The following is a 21,492-nucleotide window of genomic DNA, read 5'->3' as shown; positions in this document are numbered from 1 at the left end:
GCGGTAGCTTTATTCCCCATATAAAGCTTCCTTGAATGTAGAGAAAAGAGCCTTATGGACAAACATGATGGGTTGCACCCATGTCAACGAACCATCCTTTTGGGTTTTCACCCATCACGTAGACTTCTTCAATCATTGCCGCTTCCTCGATTATCATTGCGATTAGAGGCATGCCATCTTCCTCAACCATATGTGCATTCTCACGCTTAGGTTTCTTGCATTGGTTATCACGGTGCCCCGTCTTGTTACAGTGGTAACAAGTACCTTGGAAAGGCGCAAGCTTCTTTTTCACAGCCCCCTTTTTCGGTCCAAGGTTGTTAACCTTTGCTTTCCCCTTGTTGTCATTCTTACCCCATTTGCCCTTATTGCCCTTTGAGGACTCCCCAGTTTCCACCATGTTTGCCTTAGCCGAAGCTTGCAAAATAGTGCCTTTTTAGGCCACCTTATTATCCTCTTCGATACGAAGACGGACGATAAGTTCCTCCACAGACATTTCCTTTCACTTGTGCTTTAGGTAGTTTTTGAATTCTACTCACGAAGGAGGCAATTTCTCAATCTTGGCTGCCACTTGAAAAGTCTCGCTAAGTACCATGCCCTCAGCGTGGATGTCATGTAGTATAATTTGCAACTCTTGGAGTTGGCACATAACAGTTGATGTGTGTAAAATGCAACATATAAAACACATCAATTAAGGCATAAAACTAACCCTTTTTAAGTACTAATGTTGGAAAAAGAGTGTTTTTGTCTTCCTTTTGTATTTTCAGGATGAAATGAGCTCAAAATCACAAAAGAAGCAAAAAGACCACTAATTCTACCATAAATACAAGAAAAGGAACAAAAGTAGACTGCCCGGACCCTCAACGGCACCTCCCAAGACAAAGAGAAGAGAACAGAAGTCTGAACACGCCCCGTGTCCAGTGAACACGGGGGCGTGCCCAGGAAGCAGCAGAAAAGACAAACCAGTAGAAGCTTCCATTGCTCACCACGGGGCCGTGCCCAGCGGACACGGGGGCGTGTTGAAAGTACAGCAGGCGCATTAATTGTAATTCGCAATTACAATTAATGAAGAGAGAGAATGTCAGACGGGCACGGGGCCGTGTTCAGCGAACACGGGGCCGTGTCCAGCGTTCTGTTCAGCCTATAAATAGAGGAGCTTGGTTTCATTCTCTCTCATCCCTTGGCACACCACCTCTCTCACACTTCACCCACCACCCATCACCACCATAACACCATCATCCACCACCATCATCCATTGTCCATCATAGAGTGTGTGAGTCGTCTCGGGATCCAAGATTGATCGTAAGAGTTCTTGACAATCAAGGCCATGTTTGCCTAAGTCTCTTACATCACTTGGTGAAGACAAGTGTTTAGTATAATACTTTTTATTTTTAATCTTTTGCACTTTTTATTTGGTTTTGTATTAATGACTTTAATAACTAGTTACTTATGTTGAAGGTGATCTTTCCTTATCGTTTGTCCGTGGTGTCTTGGCATTATTTTACTGTCTATATAAAATAAAGGATTTTCACCATTCATATCTCCACGGTCTATATGGAGGTATGTTGGCTACCCGGTCGGGGGGTTAAGGGAACGGTTTGGTAAAGGTCTTGCCCTTGTTCAGCGTTTAGAGGTCCTGCTTGGGACCTGGGTCAAATTTATTAGGACCGTCTTCAATGCCCATGGGTATTGGATGGCGGGGATCCAAACTCTTTGACCCCCTCATAAGCTAACTACTATTAATACTATAACCCGGCTATTTAGGACTGTATCCCTGCTGACTCAGACTACTTAGCCGAGGGTAACGTCACCGCCGAAAACGGGGCCTACCATAATTTGCATTAATAACTTAATTCATTATCTTTCAATAATCCAACCCTTTAGGATTGTATCCTTGCTGACTCAAACTACTGGGTTGAGGGTAACGTCACCTCCGAAAAAGGGGCCTACTACAATAACTAAGATAATCTCTTAAACAAGTGCAAAAGTGCGAAAATAATCAAAGGTTATACTAATACACGTGTCGGATCCAAGTGATTCATCTTGTCTATCTGTTTTTATTTTATTTTATTTTTCAGCATTTAGTTAGTTTTTATTTTTCTTAGTTTAAAACATTTTTCTAACTTTTTGATTTGATTAGACGTTGAGGATAAACCGGTATTAAAAGCTCTTGTGTCCTTGGACGACCTCGGTATCTTACCAACACTATACTACGTCCACGATGGGTGCACTTGCCCATATGTGTGCTTAGTGTTAGTAAATATCGTGTTTTATAAATTTAAAACTTGGCTAAAAGTGTAAAAAGGGCTTAAATAAACATCTAAAAATATATATACACTAACACGCATCAAGTTTTTGGCGCCGTTGCCGGGGACACAAGGATTTTAAGAAAGTTAGGAATCAACGGCCTAATCATCTTTTTATTTTTCTTTTATTTTTAGGATTTTTTTTTAGATTTTTCAGCTTCTGCAGAGCCCAGCACGGGGCCGTGCCTGGTCGGACACGGGCCGTGCTCAGCAACATCACTGGCAGTTTTTGTTTTTCAAGTTAACAGAAGGCTGACCACGGGGCCGTGTCGGTGCAACACGGGGTCGTGTCCAACTTCCAGTAACTGGGATCTGAAAAACAACCACTGTACCTCCGACCACGGGGCCGTGTTCGCTCGACACGGGGCCATGGTGAACCTTCTGACCAACATTCTTTTCTGTTTTTATTGCAGGACTTGGAACCCGACGCCAACCTCGCGTAGTGTATGAGCTCCAGTTCCAATAAAGACATAAAGGAACCATTAGAAGAACCCGAACGCTTTCTCAGAAAAAGGTTAAAAGCCAAAAACCAAGAGAAAGTTTCGGGTGACCCACCCCCAATGGCGGACCAACGTACCCTCATGGATTACTTACGGCCCACCGTAGGTAATCTCGGCGCCGCTATCAATGCCCCGAATGTCGAAGCCAATAACTTCGAACTTCGACCGCACTTGATACAAATGCTCCAAAACTCCGCAACCTTTCACGGGCTCGCGGACGAGGATCCCCATCTACATATAACTAATTTCTTAGAAATATGTGATACATTTCGGATCAATGGAGCATCAAACGACGCCATCCGCCTTCGTATGTTTCCATTCTCACTAAAAGACCGAGCAAAAGCTTGGCTCAACACCCTCCCAGCTGGATCGGTAAACACCTGGGATGAACTAGCCCAAAAATTTCTATATAAGTATTTCCCTCCTTCCAAAACTGCTAAATTAATGGCTGAAATTAACACATACTCACAAGAGGACGGGGAATCCTTATATGAAACTTGGGAAAGGTTCAAGGAGCTATTACGCAAGTGTCCCCATCACGGCCTCGCAATATGGCAACAAGTATCCACTTTCTACAATGGGTTGTTGCCACATACTAGGCAGACACTTGATTCTAGCTCCGGGGGACTTTTAGGTAATCGACGCCCACACGAAATATATAATCAGATTGAGGAAATTGCTCAAACCAATTTTCAATGGCACACTCCCCGGGGAAATAAAACTATCGCCCCGGGCGCCCACAAGGTAGACGAAAGCACCTCTTTACAAGCCCAAATCGAGGCCCTTTCTTTAAAAATAAAAAAATTAGAAACAACAAAAACAGTCTCGGTTATGGCTTGTGAGGGGTGTGGTGGGTCACATGAAAATTGGAGTTGCATGAAAGAAACGGACGATCAACAAGAAATGGTAAACTACATTGATAATAGACCTAGGCCGTCGGGTCCTCCAACAGGGACCTTCAACCAAGGATGGCGAAACCACCCAAACCTTGGTTGGAGGGAGCCCGGCAATAGTAGTAACCAACACCCACAACGAACAAACTTTCAGCAATCGAGAAATGAGTCACAAAATTTCACTCAACAACAAAGTGGAAGAGAAAGGCTCGAAGATACTATATCTCGCCTCGTCTCTGACACTGACAAGAAAAATTCGGAAAGATTCCTACAATTAGAATCAAACTTTAGGAATCAACAGGCTAGCATTCAAAACATAGAAAAACAAATAAATCAACTAGCTCAAAATTTTTCCGAAAGACCACAAGGCGCATTACCCAGCAATACCGAAACCAACCCGAAGGCGCAAGTTCACCTCATCACGCTACGAAACCGGACCGTAGGGCCTGCAGAAGTACCTCCAGCCGCGGAAGAATCAACGCCAACGAATCTGCAGGAGAAGGACCCTCCCCCATCAACAGAGCCTACCAAGGCTCCTCGGGTTCCGTACCCCGGTAGGTTAATTCGTCAAAAAACCAACGAGCAATTCGCAAAATTCGAAAGTCTGCTAAAACAATTGCATGTCAATATTCCTTTTATTGAAGTCCTAACCCAAATGCCCAAATACTCTAAATTTATGAGGGACTTCCTTACACATAAAAAGAAAATTGAAAATTTGCAATTAGTTAATTTAGGCGAAGAATGCTCTGCCCTCGTGCTCAATAAACTACCCGAAAAAAAAATCGATCCCGGAAGTTTCACGATTCCGTGCTCAATAGGGGAATCTCCCGTTCGCAATGCCTTGGCCGACTTAGGGGCTAGCATTAACCTCATGCCCTCCTCAATGTTCAAAAGGCTTGGCTTGGGAACCACAAGCCCCACAAAAATAAGCATACAACTCGCGGATCGATCGGTCAAATTCCCGCAAGGTGTCATCGAAAATGTCTTGGTAAGGGTAAGCAGATTCGTTTATCCTGTTGACTTTGTCATACTCGACATGGAGGAAGACACCGAGGTCCCTCTTATTCTAGGGAGACCTTTCCTTGCCACCGCACAAGCAGTAGTGGACATGAATGACGGGACACTAACTTTGAGATATGGGGACGATGAGGTAAAGTTCGGAGTTGGGAAAAGAATAGAGGATGACGACCCGATCCACTACATGAAGGTTATCGACTCAAGCTTGGATGCCGCTCTCCGACGGTGTAACTTGGGAGGCAAGGCACCCCAATCAAAAGACGTGTGACCGGGAATTGGGTCTAGCCAAGGACCCTTATAAACGTGGCGCACCACGGAGGCATTCCGCGGATCTATCCTTAGTTTAGTTTAATCTTTTAGTTTTTGCAGAATAAATCACACTCGTGGTGGTAATGGATGAAAAAGGGAACGAAAAAAAAATGGAACCATGCAGAAGAACAGAACAAACCGACAAAAATCTCCATAACAGAAGGCTCCACACGGGCCGTGCCCAACCAACACGGCCCCGTGCTGAGCCCCCTGCAGGAAATCACCCAGTTCAGGTAACTGGACACGGGCCGTGTTCAGCGAACACGCCCCCGTGTCCAGGCTTCTGTTTCACTTCTATAATTTTTGTTACTGGCACTTGACCACGGGGCCGTGCCCGGTCAACACGGGGCCGTGTCCAGAGCGCCAGTAACACAAATCTTTGTTTTTAAACACACTTTTACATATTCTAATCAACCAAAAACTTTATTTTTGGACACATTGAGGACAATGTGTAATTTAAGTGTGGGGGGGATGCTAAAACCTTGGAATTTTGCAAAATCCTAAAACAAGCCTTACACAAAACTCTATTGGAACCGCTAAACACCCCAAATTTTTTCAAAAACTTTTTCATTTTTTTTATTTACTTGTCTTAGTTTAAGTTGGGAATAACAAGTTATAAAAGGGTTATATTTTTACAAACTTACAACCGATAGCGTCGTGATAAAAAGAACTAACATAAGAAAATTATGAACCGGTATAACAAGTCTAGCTAAAATTCGATTATATATGCTTAGTCACATTAAAAACCTATTCCCACAAAAAGTGAGTTTTGAGCCTTTATTGAGCATAAAAATACACATATTTAGATTAAATGCTCATTTTTCGTTTCTTGTGTGAATAGCCGCTCGGTCTTTACAAATCTAGAACTTGCCACGACGATACATTCCCGGTCCTTACCAACTTAAACCCAAGTAAGTAAATGATGGAGGCATTAGGACTAACTATTTTTCTTTCAAAACCATTATTTTTCATTTTTTTTACCTACCCAAAATCCCCCTAGAAAACCCCTTTGAGCCTAAACCTTTCATTTCATTACCCCCAAAACAATTTTTTTTACCCACCAAAAACCTTTTTCATTTTTTTTTCACCTTTATTTTAGTAACAAACTCGGTTTTTCATAAACATACCCTTTACGTGACAAAAAAAAAAAAAAAAAAATGAATGAAGTCAAAAACAAACATAAGCTACAAAAAGCTTGTTTGGAGAAATACTTCAAAAATAAATGTCACTAAAAATAAGGTATTTCACGAAAACCGACACTTGTTACGATTTTCGCCCTTTTTACTAACCACTAACCAACCACCCACCTTTAAACCCAAGCCTTCACCCCAAAAGACCTCTTGATATTTACAAAGGTAAAAAGTTAAAAAGGAGGAGGATTGATCACTTGGCAAGCATATGGAGAATGTAAATCCGTGCCGCTCTCGAGCGATTCACTTATATATACACCTTCGGCCGAGTGATTGAGTGATCTCCCGTGAGGTATGTGAACTTGTATATAAATGGAATTTTAATAAGGCATGCTATGCCCAAATAAGTAGTTTATCTTATGAAAAGTTCAAAATAAGCCATGACGAATAAGATTGTAAATAAAATAAAAATAGAACCTATACAAACCTTGGATTCCCGACACTCTAGGACAAGTTAAAAAAAAAAAAAAAAAACTTCTCTTCTACCTATTCCATTTGGGAGTGTAAGCCACATTAAAAGAGTTTTGCTTGAGGACAAGCAAAAGTTCAAGTGTGGGGGTATTTGATGTGTGTAAAATGCAACATATAAAACACATCAATTAAGGCATAAAACTAACCCTTTTTAAGTACTAATGTTGGAAAAAGAGTGTTTTTGTCTTCCTTTTGTATTTTCAGGATGAAATGAGCTCAAAATCACAAAAGAAGCAAAAAGACCACTAATTCTACCATAAATACAAGAAAAGGAACAAAAGTAGACTGCCCGGACCCTCAACGGCACCTCCCAAGACAAAGAGAAGAGAACAGAAGTCTGAACACGCCCCGTGTCCAGTGAACACGGGGGCGTGCCCAGGAAGCAGCAGAAAAGACAAACCAGTAGAAGCTTCCATTGCTCACCACGGGGCCGTGCCCAGCGGGCACGGGGGCGTGTTGAAAGTACAGCAGGCGCATTAATTGTAATTCGCAATTACAATTAATGAAGAGAGAGAATGTCAGACGGGCACGGGGCCGTGTTCAGCGAACACGGGGCCGTGTCCAGCGTTCTGTTCAGCCTATAAATAGAGGAGCTTGGTTTCATTCTCTCTCATCCCTTGGCACACCACCTCTCTCACACTTCACCCACCACCCATCACCACCATAACACCATCATCCACCACCATCATCCATTGTCCATCATAGAGTGTGTGAGTCGTCTCGGGATCCAAGATTGATCGTAAGAGTTCTTGACAATCAAGGCCATGTTTGCCTAAGTCTCTTACATCACTTGGTGAAGACAAGTGTTTAGTATAATACTTTTTATTTTTAATCTTTTGCACTTTTTATTTGGTTTTGTATTAATGACTTTAATAACTAGTTACTTATGTTGAAGGTGATCTTTCCTTATCGTTTGTCCGTGGTGTCTTGGCATTATTTTACTGTCTATATAAAATAAAGGATTTTCACCATTCATATCTCCACGGTCTATATGGAGGTATGTTGGCTACCCGGTCGGGGGGTTAAGGGAACGGTTTGGTAAAGGTCTTGCCCTTGTTCAGCGTTTAGAGGTCCTGCTTGGGACCTGGGTCAAATTTATTAGGACCGTCTTCAATGCCCATGGGTATTGGATGGCGGGGATCCAAACTCTTTGACCCCCTCATAAGCTAACTACTATTAATACTATAACCCGGCTATTTAGGACTGTATCCCTGCTGACTCAGACTACTTAGCCGAGGGTAACGTCACCGCCGAAAACGGGGCCTACCATAATTTGCATTAATAACTTAATTCATTATCTTTCAATAATCCAACCCTTTAGGATTGTATCCTTGCTGACTCAAACTACTGGGTTGAGGGTAACGTCACCTCCGAAAAAGGGGCCTACTACAATAACTAAGATAATCTCTTAAACAAGTGCAAAAGTGCGAAAATAATCAAAGGTTATACTAATACACGTGTCGGATCCAAGTGATTCATCTTGTCTATCTGTTTTTATTTTATTTTATTTTTCAGCATTTAGTTAGTTTTTATTTTTCTTAGTTTAAAACATTTTTCTAACTTTTTGATTTGATTAGACGTTGAGGATAAACCGGTATTAAAAGCTCTTGTGTCCTTGGACGACCTCGGTATCTTACCAACACTATACTACGTCCACGATGGGTGCACTTGCCCATATGTGTGCTTAGTGTTAGTAAATATCGTGTTTTATAAATTTAAAACTTGGCTAAAAGTGTAAAAAGGGCTTAAATAAACATCTAAAAATATATATACACTAACACGCATCAACAGTCTTCTTATCGACCATTTTGTAGTCCAAGAAACGGGCGACGACAAATTTCTTTGTTCCCGCATCCTCCTTTTTGTACTTTTTATCCAAAGACTCCTATAATTCTTTGGAAGTCTTGATATTGTCGTATAGGTTATACAAGGCATCCGAGAGACAGTTTAGTACATAGCCTCGACAAATGAAATCCGAATGCTTCTAAGCATCTACCGCGCACTGAGCTTGAGCGTCGGTCTCCCCTTCCGCAGGTTGGGGAGCAGTTTCAGTCAAGAACCTCGCAAGGTTCAGGGTGGTCAAATAGAAGAACACACCTTTTGAAGTGGAGACCCGAGAACTTTTCGGGTCGTTCAGCAAAATTTGCCAGTGTGGACGCTCTCACAGTGTTGGCAGGGGTTCCGACTATTTTCAGTCGACATTCTAAAAAATTTAACATAAAAGTTAATAAATTTGTTTAGAAATAATAAATGTGCTGATTTATTAATGTTTTAACAGAATCGATGAGTAACAAAACCACCCGTGTAGCTTCTAAGTCCAACTTTGATGACCACAACAGAAGATCTTAGAACTGAAAGAGAGAAATGAAAAGGAGAAACAAATTCTGTTTTGACAAAGTTGCTGCTTTGAACCAAAGCAGAAAAAAAATATGTTTTTAAAACACAAACTGCGTGAAGTCAAAACTAGTTTGAAATCACAGCAGAAATGTTTGTGATTTTACACGAACGGTGTTTTAAAATTTGTTTTAAGATTGTAGGAATCCGTTCGTGCAAAATTGACTAAAATATTTTATTAACTTGAATTACAATAGATTGAAAAGGAAAGCAATGAACAATACTGTTACAACTGAAAATTAGATAAACAAGAACAAAATTACAAACAGAAAAACCTGTTCTTGGCTGAGGATCGTGTAAACACGGGCCCCTTGAAATAAATTTCGAGTCTTCCAGGAGAACTCTTTGTTTCCAGGATACAACAGCCTCAACAGTTGTACCGCCGGACTTAACGCAACCCGAAGGTATACCTTGCTACTAGACAGAAAAAGATGAAGACACTGTAGAGAGAAAGTTGCATAAGCTATGAATTTTTGGTGTGCCTTTTGCAGCAGGTCTCCTGCCTATTTATACTGCAGGTCTGAGATGAAACAGAAAAATAAATTAAATGGAAGAATTAAATTGCATTAGACGTTTTCAATGCACTTTAATTCGTCATTTAATTCTCAGTCAAAACCGTTTGACTCGTCTGTTTCAAGCGCAAAGTGCGTCATCAAAGCGCCACATTGCGCCCATCACCCGCGCCATGCGCAAGAGCGTGGGCGAGGCTCGGGTGTGCCGCACCTTTCGCGAGTACACAAGTGTGTTTCCATGAAACAATAAGGATGGAGTGTTCCCACTTAAATACCCCTTTAAGTTTCAACTCTCCTCCTATGTGGCACAAGGTGCCACTTTCCCAACTTTTTAGAATTCAATTGATGTGCGTGAAGTGTGTTATAATTTGGAAGTATATTTTAAGCCATTTTTACACTTTTAGCCAAGTTTTAAATATATAAAACACGATATTTACTAACACTAAACACACATATGGGCAAGTTCACCCATCGCGGACGTAGTATAGTGTTGGTAAGATACCGAGGTCGTCCAAGGACACAAGAGCTTTTAGTACCGGTTTATCCTCAACGTCTAATCAAACCAAAATGTTAGAAAAAAGATTTTTTAACTAAGAAAATAAAACTAACTAAAATGCTGAAAATAAAAATAAAAATAAAAACAGATAGACAAGATGAATCACTTGGATCCGACTCGTGTGTTAGTGTAACCTTTGATTATTTTCGCACTTTTGCACTTGTTTAAGAGATTATCTTAGTTATTGTAGTAGGCCCCTCTTTTGAAGGCGACGTTACCCTCAACCCAGTAGTTTGAGTCAGCAAGGATACAATCCTAAAGGGTCGGATTATTGAAAGATAATTAATTAAGTTATTAATGCATAATGTGGTAGGCCCCTCTTTTGAAGGCGACGTTACCCTCAGCTAAGTAGTCTGCGTCAGCAAGGATACAGTCCTAAATAGCTGGGTTAAAGTTTTAATAGTAGTTTAACTTATGAGGGGATCAAAGAGTTTGGACCCCCGCCATCCAATACCTTTGGGCATTGAAGGAGGTCCTACTAAATTTGACCCATGTCCCTTGCATAATCTCTAAACGCTGAACAACGGCAAGACTCTTACCAAACCGTTCCCTTAACACCCGACCAGGTAGCCAACATACCTCCATATAGACCGTGGAGATATGAATGGTGAAAATCTTTTATTTTATATAGACAGTAAAATAATGCCAAGTCACCACGGACAAACGATAAGGAAGAATCACTTTCAACATAAGAAACTAGTAATTAAAGTCATTAATACAAAACCAATTAAAAAGTGCAAAAGATTAAAAATAAAAAGTATTACACTAAACACTTGTCTTCACCAAGTGATGTAAGAGACTTAGGCAAACATGGCCTTTGATTGTCAAGAACTCTTACGATCAATCTTGGATCCCGAGACGGCTCACACACTCTATGATGGACAATGGATGATGGTGGTGGATGATGGTGTTGTGGTGGTGGTGGGTGGTGGGTGAAGTGTGAGAGAGGTGGTGTGCCAAGGGATGAGTTGAAATGTCTCCAAGCATTCCTATTTATAGGCTGAACAGAAGCTCGGGCACGGCCCCGTGTCCATCCTTGTCTCTCTCCTCATTAATTGTAATTCACAATTACAATAAATGTGTCTGCAGGAGTCTGACCATGCCCCCGTGTCCACTGGGCATGACCCCGTGGTGGGCAATAGAAGCTTCTAAAGGTTTGTCTTTTCTGCTGCTTCTTGGGCATGGCCCCGTGCTCGCTGAGCACGGGGCGTGTTTAGTCTTCTGTGTCCTTGGTTTTGCTTGGGAAGATGCTGTTGAGGGGTCGGGCATTCCACTTTTGTTCATTTTCTTGTATTTATGTTAGATTTTGCTGTCTTTTTGCTTCTTTTGTTAATTTGAGCTTATTTAATCCTGAAAATACAAAAGGAAGACAAAAACACACTTTTTCCAACATTAGTACTAAAAAAGGGTTAGTTTTATGCCACATTTGATATAATTTATATGTTGCATTTTGCGCATATCAAATACCCCCACACTTGAATCTTTGCTTGTCCTCAAGCAAAACTCTTTATAATGTGGCTTTATTCACTCCCAAATGGAATGGGTAGAAGAGAAGGTTTTTGGGCTTGTCATAGAGTGTCGGGATTTCCAAGATTCTTTATTGAGGTTTTATTTTTATTTATTTACAATCCTATTCGGCATAATTTATTAAGAACATTCTTTAAGATAAATTACTTATTTGGGCATAACATACCTTTTTTAAATTCTCATATATATAAAAGTTCACATACCTCACGGGAGATCACTCAACACTCGGCCGAAGGTGTATTTTTTTAGTGAATCACTCGAGAGCGGCATGGAACTTACTTCTACCATAAGCTTGCCAAGCAATCAATCCTCCTCCTTTTTAACTATATACCTTTGTAAATATCAAGAGGGCTTTATGGGTTTTTTGGCTTGGGCTAAAGGTGGGTGGTTGGGTTAGTGGTTAGTAAAAAGGGCGAAAGGCGTAACAAACGTTGGTTTGAAAGACTTTTTATTTTTCCTATTTTTATTTTATTTCGATGGGTTGTTCAAACAAAGATATTTGATAAACTTTGTTTTTTTAGCTTCATCGATTTTTTTAAGGAAGTCATAAGAGAACCGAACGTTGTTACAAAAAAAAAAGGTTTAGGTGGGTAAAAAGGGTTGTTTTGGGTTAAGAAATGAAAAAGGTTTTGGCTCAAAGGGGTTAACTAGGGGGATTTTGGGTAGGTGGTAAAAAAAAAGAAAAATAATGGTGTAGAATGAAAAAGGGTTGGTCCTAATGCCTCCATCATTTACTTACTCGGGTTTAAGCTGGTAAGGACTGGGAATGTATTGTTGTGGCAAGTTCTAGAGTCGTATGAACCAAGCGGCTATTCACACAAGAAACGAAAAATGAGCATTTAGTGTAAAGATATATATATATATTTGTATGCTCGTTAAAGGCTCAAAACTCAGTTTTGTGGGAAAAGGGTTTTTATGTGATCAAGTATATATAATCGTATTTTAACTAAGTTTGTCATGCCTTTTCATAATTTTCTTATGTTGGTTCTTTTTATCACGACGCTATCGGTTGTAAATTTGTAAAAATATAACCTTATTAAGACTTGAATTCCCAACTTAAACTTAGACAAGTAAAAAAAATGAAAATTTTTGGAAAAAATTTGGGGTGATTAGCGGTTCCAATAGAGTTTTGTGTAAGGCTTGTTATTAGGACTTGCAAAATTCAAGGTTTTAGCATCCCCCCACACTTAAATTACACATTGTCCTCAATGTGTCCCAAAAATAAGTTTTTAGGTTGATTGAATGTGTAAAATGGTGTTAAAAGCATAATTTTATGTTACTGGCAGTCTGGACACGGCCCCGTGGGGACCGGGCACGGTCCCGTGTTCAGGTGCCAGTGATAAAAATTTAAGAAAAGAAACAGAAACCTGGGCACGGGGGCGTGTTCAGTGAACACGTCCCCGTGTCCAGTTACCTGAACTGGGCGATTTGCTGTAGATTGTGCAGCACGGGGCCATGTTGGGTGGACACGGCCCGTGCTGAGCCTACTGTAATGGGAGATTGTTGTCGGATTGCTCTGTTTTAGTGCATGGGGCTATGTTTCTCGTTTCCCTTGTTATCCTTTACCACCCAGAGTGTGTTTTATTTATTACAACACCATCCAAACCTTAAAACCATCATTTCATTCACAGAGAGAATTACACAAGTTCCTAGAAAAGTAAAAAGAAATAAAAGCGAAAAATCTTAACTAGATAGGTCAGGAGGTACATAAAGTTATCATAAAGAGTTATACTTCTTTGTTGCGAAAATTTCGGGAATAGTTTCCTAATGTAGTAGGACTCTTGGCCGATGGTTTTCTTCGTAGATGTTGTTAAAGCCATTCTTCTATCTCCCTTGGGAGGAAGAAGGCGGCTTCATTTTCCTCAACATCTCGCGGAGGAGGGGGAACACCCACCGGGACTCCTTGCACTATCCCTTGCGGAGGCTCCGGGTGTATGGCGTACCATTCGGCGGGTATGATGACTTCGGGGACCACGTTCCATGCCCTTTGGGTTATTATAGGTACCAAAGGAGGAGAGTCGAGAAGGTTTAACCTCTGGTGCAAGAGGTTTACTTCTCGGAGACACCCTTCCAGTCCCACCGTTAGATGGTTGATACGGTCGACCAATGCTTCTTCCACCCCTGTCATTTCATCAATAGCCTCTCTTAGGGCGTAAACATAGTTTACAAGAGAGTCTTCTGCCGTTGATGATTTTCTCCCCTGTCGGTTATTTCTTGATGAAGACGTCCCGCTTGTTCTGCTTGCCATTTATGGGGAAATAGACCGAAAAGAGCTCAATTTTTACGAAACAGTACCTCGGACACGACCCCGTGCTTGCTGAGCACGACCCCGTGTCTAGTTGTCTGCAGGTTGTTAGATTAAGGAATCTTGGAGTTTTAAATTATTTTCATGGTTTTTAGTCGAGTTTTTAAGCACAGATAATTTAAAACAAAGTTGCACAACTTATTTTGAGTAAGATCCCTTGGATAATAACCTTACAAACTTTACACTAAAGGTTGGAATCATGGAGTTTCCAAGCTTTAATGGAGGAAATGGTCGAAAAATTGAAAGAGAAGGTAATGAACAAAAGTGGGAAAAGACAAGATGGTTCTTGGAACCTTCTTTTAGAACTTACCTAGGATAGTATGAGTGAAGATCCCAGGAATCTCTGTCTTTTGAAGTGGTCAAAATGAGCAGGAATCAGGCTGCATTTAAAGAAAACGACAGCGCGTTGGACACGGCCCCGTGTTGGTTGGACACGGCCCCGTGTGCAGTTAAAATCCTGACACATTTTGTCCGTATTCTGACAAAATCAGAAGAGAATCTTTTAGGTGGACACGGGGGCGTGCTGACCTGGACACGACCCCGTGTCTGGAAGCTGTCTTATGGTGTTTTTCTATTTACTAAGGAACTTATTTGTATCGGGTGGTTCCTTACTGGTTGGAACAACCCCAAAGTGCCTAAGATACCTTAATTGCTCTAGACTAAGACGAGAACGCAAGAGGTTGTCGGTGAAGGTAATTCCTATGTTTATTTTAGGTGGACAAGTCCAACCCTTTTCCGGGCTCTCGTTAAAGAAGGTATATGCCGAATCGCTCAGGTCTATGTATGCACCGAACGAAGTCGATGGAGAGTCCTTCACGGCACAATCGGCACAGGGACGACTATCGTCCATGTCTTTGCTAGAGTTGAAGGTAAGATCGGAAACAACGAGGTTGTTTTCATGCAATCCCAACAATTCTTCTTGGTCATCATCTTGGGATGAATCAATGAAATCCTTCCTAAGCTCTTTTAACCAATTAAGAATTAGATTTTCTAATTGAATTAACTCGTCAAGGAGCATTTCTCCTAGAATATCCGGTTGGGCGCATTCGAGGGAGAGATAGTGATTATTTTTACTTTCGCCACTCTTAAGGTTATAGGGAGACGATGGGTCTATGTAGTGGGGCTTATAATTTAGAAAATAACATTTTAATTCTTTATGGTTGCCGCCACATAATCGACACCATGTACCATAAGAGTGCCGAATGTAAAAAAAATCGTCATCACTCATTTTTGTGTCAGAATTTACCAACCGTCGGGATCTTACGGTTCCATTTTCAGCAACTGAATCTTGGGCATGGGGGCGTGTTGAGTGGACACGGCCCTGTGTTCAGCTTACTGTCTGACTTAAAACAGGTTTGCCAGTTCCAAAGATTGGGCACGAGGCGTGTTCAGCGGGCACGGCCCGTGCTGAGTTCTACAGAAGCTGAAAAATTAAGAAAATCCTAAAAATTAAAAAGAAAATAATAAAAAAAATGATTAGGCCGTTGATTCCTAACTTTCTTAAAATCCTTGTGTCCCCGGCAACGGCGCCAAAAACTTGATGTGCGTGAAGTGTGTTATAATTTGGATGTATATTTTAAGCCCTTTTTACACTTTTAGCCAAGTTTTAAATTTATAAAACACGATATTTACTAACACTAAACACACATATGGGCAAGTGCACCCATCGTGGACGTAGTATAGTGTTGGTAAGATACCGAGGTCGTCCAAGGACACAATAGCTTTTAGTACCGGTTTATCCTCAACGTCTAATCAAACCAAAATGTTAGAAAAAGATTTTTTAACTAAGAAAATAAAACTAACTAAAATGCTGAAAATAAAAATAAAAATAAAAACAGATAGACAAGATGAATCACTTGCATCCGACTCGTGTGTTAGTGTAACCTTTGATTATTTTCGCACTTTTGCACTTGTTTAAGAGATTATCTTAGTTATTGTAGTAGGCCCCTCTTTTGAAGGCGACGTTACCCTCAACCCAGTAGTTTGAGTCAGCAAGGATACGATCCTAAAGGGTCGGATTATTGAAAGATAATTAATTAAGTTATTAATGCATAATGTGGTAGGCCCCTCTTTTGAAGGCGACGTTACCCTCAGCTAAGTAGTCTGAGTCAGCAAGGATACAGTCCTAAATAGCTGGGTTAAAGTTTTAATAGTAGTTTAACTTATGAGGGGATCAAAGAGTTTGGACCCCCGCCATCCAATACCTTTGGGCATTGAAGGAGATCCTACTAAATTTGACCCAGGTCCCTTGCATGATCTCTAAACGCTGAACAACGGCAAGACTCTTACCAAACCGTTCCCTTAACCCCCGACCAGGTAGCCAACATACCTCCATATAGACCGTGGAGATATGAATGGTGAAAATCTTTTATTTTATATAGACAGTAAAATAATGCCAAGACACCACGGACAAACGATAAGGAAGAATCACCTTCAACATAAGAAACTAGTAATTAAAGTCATTAATACAAAACCAATTAAAAAGTGCAAAAGATTAAAAATAAAAAGTATTACACTAAACACTTATCTTCACCAAGTGATGTAAGAGACTTAGGCAAACATGGCCTTTGATTGTCAAGAACTCTTACGATCAATCTTGGATCCCGAGATGACTCACACACTCTATGATGGACAATGGATGATGGTGGTGGATGATGGTGGTGGATGATGGTGTTATGGTGGTGGTAGGTGGTGGGTGAAGTGTGAGAGAGGTGGTGTGCCAAGGGATGAGTTGAAATGTCTTCAAGCATTCCTATTTATAGGCTGAACAGAAGCTCGGGCACGGCCCCGTGTCCATCCTTGTCTCTCTCCTCATTAATTGTAATTTGCAATTACAATAAATGCGCCTGCAGGAGTCTGACCATGCCCCCGTGTCCACTGGGCACGGCCCCATGGTGGGCAATAGAAGCTTCTAAATGTTTGTCTTTTCTGCTGCTTCTTAGGCACGGCCCCGTCGCTGAGCACGGGGCATGTTCAGTCTTCTCAGTCCTTGGTTTTGCTTGGGAAGATGCTGTTGAGGGGTCGGGCATTCCACTTTTTTTCCTTTTCTTGTATTTATGTTAGATTTTGCTATCTTTTTGCTTCTTTTGTTAATTTAAGCTCATTTAATACTGAAAAATACAAAAGGAAGACAAAAACACACTTTTTTCCAACATTAGTACTAAAAAAGGGTTAGTTTTATGCCACATTTGATATAATTTATATGTTGCATTTTGCGCATATCATCAATGTTTCAAACACCAAACTTTGAGCATCGATATCTCATTCATCTTAGCTTCATTTTGAACGTGGTTTAGTTCATTGCGAAGCTCTTGCAACATAGAACACAAACCCACAAATAAATATATAAACCCACTCAGTTTCTTATATTTATTTCTAGTCTAAAATTAGAAAAAATGCATTTTCCTATATTTGTGAAAAGTGCTATTTTCACAAATTTCCAACACGTTTTACCGGCGTGTGGGGGTGGGGGTTAAAGTGTGCTAACGGAGTAATGACCAAAACAAGAAAAAATGTAAAATAGAAACACAAATTTGTACACTAAGTGACTCATATGACGTAAAACATAGATGAAGTAAAATTTATACCAGCAATTTTATAGAATTAGGGATGGTATGATACTTTTCTTAAAGTTTAAGGGAAGTTTAAGGGTTGCATGACTAACCATCCATATATCTAAACAAAGTTAACCAAAAAAGAAGTTTTCTTATATATATATTTAGTGTCACTTGTTAGCAATAATTGTTTGCCAGATGGATGGACGTTGACTTTTAGCAATAGTGGCTTGTCCGTCACCAAATAGTTTAACATGGATGTTCACATTGGTTTACGTCTATAAATTCAGCTGTATGCTCTTGAGATCTTCATTAATTAGAAAGAACACCGGTAAAAGATAACTCGGATAATCAGAGGTATTTTCAAAAGCTAACTAGATGTTCTTGTGAATGTATTCTAGTTATATTAATTACTAATCGATATGACAGTGCAGCCGAAATGATGAAGCAACCAAGCACAAGCTCTGGTCACCAACAGCAGCAGCAGCAGCAGAACCATACTATTGTTCAGATGCCTCAACAGCAAGTGCCGGCACCAGCGCAACAAAACCCACCACAACCTAACAGGCCTAGTTTAGAACTACTTCTTGGTAATTTCTCAATTATGTATCTATCAGTGCCTTATATGGGTGAAAGTTCTCGTTTCAATGTCTGTTTTTAAAGTGATAATAGCATCTCCAAGAGTGCCGATGTGAAAGCGTCTGAATCTCATTTTAAACCTTCATCATTGGAGATCTTTTCCAAGCCTAGGTTATTGTTGGCGGACTTCAAACGGACCACTTGCTCACAATCACAAACAATATTATATGTGTAAAATTTCTAAAGACTACATGTGTTTTACACAGGTTTTACATCTAGTAAAAGCAATAATCTATAATTAAAAATTTGACAAACCATGTTTAACTTTTGAAGGAAATAGAGAAGAAAAATACATCAAGTTTGCTGTTCCACTTTACGAAGCCGCAATGAAAGGAGATTGGAAGGCCGCTGAACCCATTCTTAGACAAGACCCACATCTGATGCGTGCTGCTATCACGGAAAACGAGGAAACACTGCTTCACGTTGCAGCATCAGCAGAGAGCACCAAGGCAGTAGAACAATTTGTGATAAATCTTGTACAGTTGATGGAAAAACCGGATTTGGAGCTACAAAATAAAAATTGGGATACTGCCCTCTGTTTAGCAGCTGCTGCTGGAAATATAGAAACAGCCAAGACGATGGTGCAAAAGAATCGAGCCTTGATTGAAATCCTTAATTTTAAGAAAGTTATGCCACTCTATATGGCTGCTTTATTTGCAAAACCCAAAATGGTGGCCTATCTGTATAATCTTTCTAACAAAATGGTGGGCGATTGTTGGACACATGATAATCGTGGCTGGGTCCTCCAAAAATGTGTTGAAGCGGATATGTTTGGTATGTAACTTCTTACAAGTTCTCGTTTATTTTATACAATTTTTCTCATAAGGTGGACATTAATTCTTTTCCAGATGTTGCTCTGAATATATTGAATGACTGCCCGAATATCATTCTCCCGAACCGGTTACTTACTGATGTGCTTTTAGCTTTGGCGCAGAAGCCTCGTGCATTTGAAGAAGAAAAAACAAATAGTATCTCCACAAAAATCAAATCAAGTATGTATATGCTCATTACTCCAATTTCTTTGCTTCATTCTACTTTTGACACATAAATACTTATTATGCTTGTGATTTCTGGTTGTACTTTATGCTGATTCCTACCTAAATGAATTTTATAAATGATTACTACCTTAAATAGTTTAAGAAAACGATGTAATATGAATCGTTTGATATTCTTCTTCTTGTTTGTTTTTTCAGTTTTTGCAGCGCCCAACAAAAAAGAAAGTGCTGCCCTTGAGTTATTAAAAATAATCTGGGAAAAAGTTGCCAAAATGGGGAAGAAAGAGATTGATGACATAATCCGAGGGCCGAGTTCTGTAAAAACAAATAAGGAGGGTAAGGCAAAAAGAGGCTACTTTTCCCGAGTACTTTTTGTTGCTGCAAAAATGGGCAATACGCGTTTTATAATTGAACTCATACGCTCATATCCTGATCTCATATGGAAACAAGATCACAAAGGAAAAACTATATTTCATTTTGCGGTCAAATTTCGTCAAATAGAGGTTTTTAAGTTGATATATGAAATTGGTGCAATGAAAGATTTAATAACTCCTATTAAAGACGAAAACCACAATAACATGCTGCATATTGTCGCAAAGAGCGTAAAGCAACAACAATTTGAAAATGCATCCGGAGTTGCTTTTCAAATGCAAAGCGAGTTATTATGGTTCCAGGTAATTATTTCTTTCAAGCTTATGCATCATATCTTCCTTTCTTCGCATAATATGGCAAACTCATCAAGCGGCTCAATAAAGTCTAATGTCTACTAATGTATTTATCCATCCTTCCAAATCATTTATCTATAAAATTAGTTTATTATTGTAATATATTGTAGTTTATGTACTCACATTTATTGTTTATGAAATTGTTTCTAATCAGAAATTACATGAACATATGTTTGACAAATGCTTTCATATAAAAATATTGATCAAACGATTTTCAAAAAAAAAATGTTTTTATGAAATAGTAAAGGATCCCAAGATGAGGGTCGGAATCATTAATCTTTTGCTTGGTCTCATCGTAAGGTTCTTTTCTCTACCGGCAGTTAACAGTTTAGAATCTGGTCCTGCTGATTCAACCAGTTAACTTTGATATATGTTCCAGGAGGTACAGAAAATGATCCCACCTCAATACAGGCAAAGGGAGAATAAAAGAGGTAAAACACCAAAAGAGTTGTTCACCAAGGAGCATGAAGCATTATTAAAAGATGGCAGGGAATGGATGAAAGATACCGCATCTCAGTGTATGGTGGTTGCAACCCTTATAGCCACCATTGTCTTCGCAGCGGCTTTTACACTTCCTGGTGGATACGATCAAGACACCGGCATACCTTTTTTCAGAAAAGAAGCATCCCTCATTATTTTTGTGATCTCAGATGCTGTTTCTTTAATATGCTCATCAACCTCGGTCCTTATGTTCTTATCTATCCTCACATCCCGTTATGCTGAATATGATTTTAAGGAGGCATTACCAAGGAAACTAGTGAATGGTATTGCAACGCTCTTCCTCTCTATTGTAACCATGATGATTGCATTCAGTGCGAGTTTCTTTGTTCTTTACCATAACAAGGTGAGATGGATACCAATCACCATCACCGCTTTGGCCAGCATTCCAGTCATGTTTTATATCTTCCTACAACTAGATCTTTTCAAGGATGTTGTTAAGGCGGCGTATCAATCTAAACATTTGTTTAAGCCCAATAAAAAACGTACTCTTTACTATTAAATCAAAATGTAACGTTTGTTTTAGTCCAAGGTCCATGTTTGTTTTCTTCCAAGGTTCCTGTACTATATCGGGTACTCTATGTCAAATAAAGGTCATGATTATATTAGTTCCTCCTCTAATATGTTTCCTTTTGTTAATCTGTAATCATTGTTTAAATATATTAACTCTACTTTAATTCATAAGTTCCCTATTATTGAGCGACCAATTTAAAAATTAAATACAGTCATTTGTTATAGGCTTATGAACGAAGGGAACCTATAAAGAGCACGTAGCCCAATGGTAGCAAAGGTGTTAAGTAGTGAGGGACGTTCAAGTCCTATTGTCGGCAAGTTGTGTAGACTTAGGAGTGTAGGATTAAGGGTGTGTTGACTTGGGCATTAAAAAAAAAAAAGCTTTTGATAGAAACATGTATTGTGATTATTTTCAATTTATTCATTGGTAAGTTGAATAGAATTGAAATTGGAATCGGAATTTGATTACAAATTAACAAATCTACCCCAATTCCTAAATCCAGTTCCTCTTAAAACCTGGTGCAATACGTGATGGTCTTCATTTTATCTTTGTTATGTGTCTCAAGAATTGAATCTGGTTTTCCACGACTT

The 21,492-nt window shown here is 39.8% G+C and overlaps 1 protein-coding gene across 5 annotated transcripts; it reads left to right on the top strand.

Annotated features, from left to right (window-relative positions):
- Positions 1-17,740: 17,740 nt before the first annotated feature.
- LOC110922163 (ankyrin repeat-containing protein At5g02620) lies at positions 17,741-20,996 on the top strand. Of its 5 annotated transcripts, none has more exons than XM_022166478.2 (6): positions 17,741-17,888; positions 17,966-18,121; positions 18,444-18,944; positions 19,094-19,162; positions 19,364-19,839; positions 20,270-20,996. In XM_022166478.2, the coding sequence occupies exons 2-6, from the start codon at positions 17,971-17,973 to the stop codon at positions 20,888-20,890; spliced, it is 1,818 nt and encodes a 605-aa protein (XP_022022170.1). In that variant the 5' UTR covers positions 17,741-17,888; positions 17,966-17,970; the 3' UTR covers positions 20,891-20,996. The 5 variants fall into 5 exon arrangements, with proteins under 5 accessions (XP_022022170.1, XP_022022168.1, XP_022022169.1 ...); XM_022166476.2 differs by having other exon boundaries at positions 19,019-19,162; XM_022166477.2 differs by having other exon boundaries at positions 17,794-17,888; positions 17,961-18,121; positions 19,019-19,162.
- The last annotated feature ends 496 nt before the right edge of the window (positions 20,997-21,492 follow it).

This window comes from Helianthus annuus, chromosome 16, assembly GCF_002127325.2.
Source record: "Helianthus annuus cultivar XRQ/B chromosome 16, HanXRQr2.0-SUNRISE, whole genome shotgun sequence".
Taxonomy (NCBI): Eukaryota; Viridiplantae; Streptophyta; class Magnoliopsida; order Asterales; family Asteraceae; genus Helianthus; species Helianthus annuus.
The sequence above is the reverse complement of the archived record's forward strand: the minus strand, read 5'-3'. Positions and strand labels throughout refer to the sequence as shown.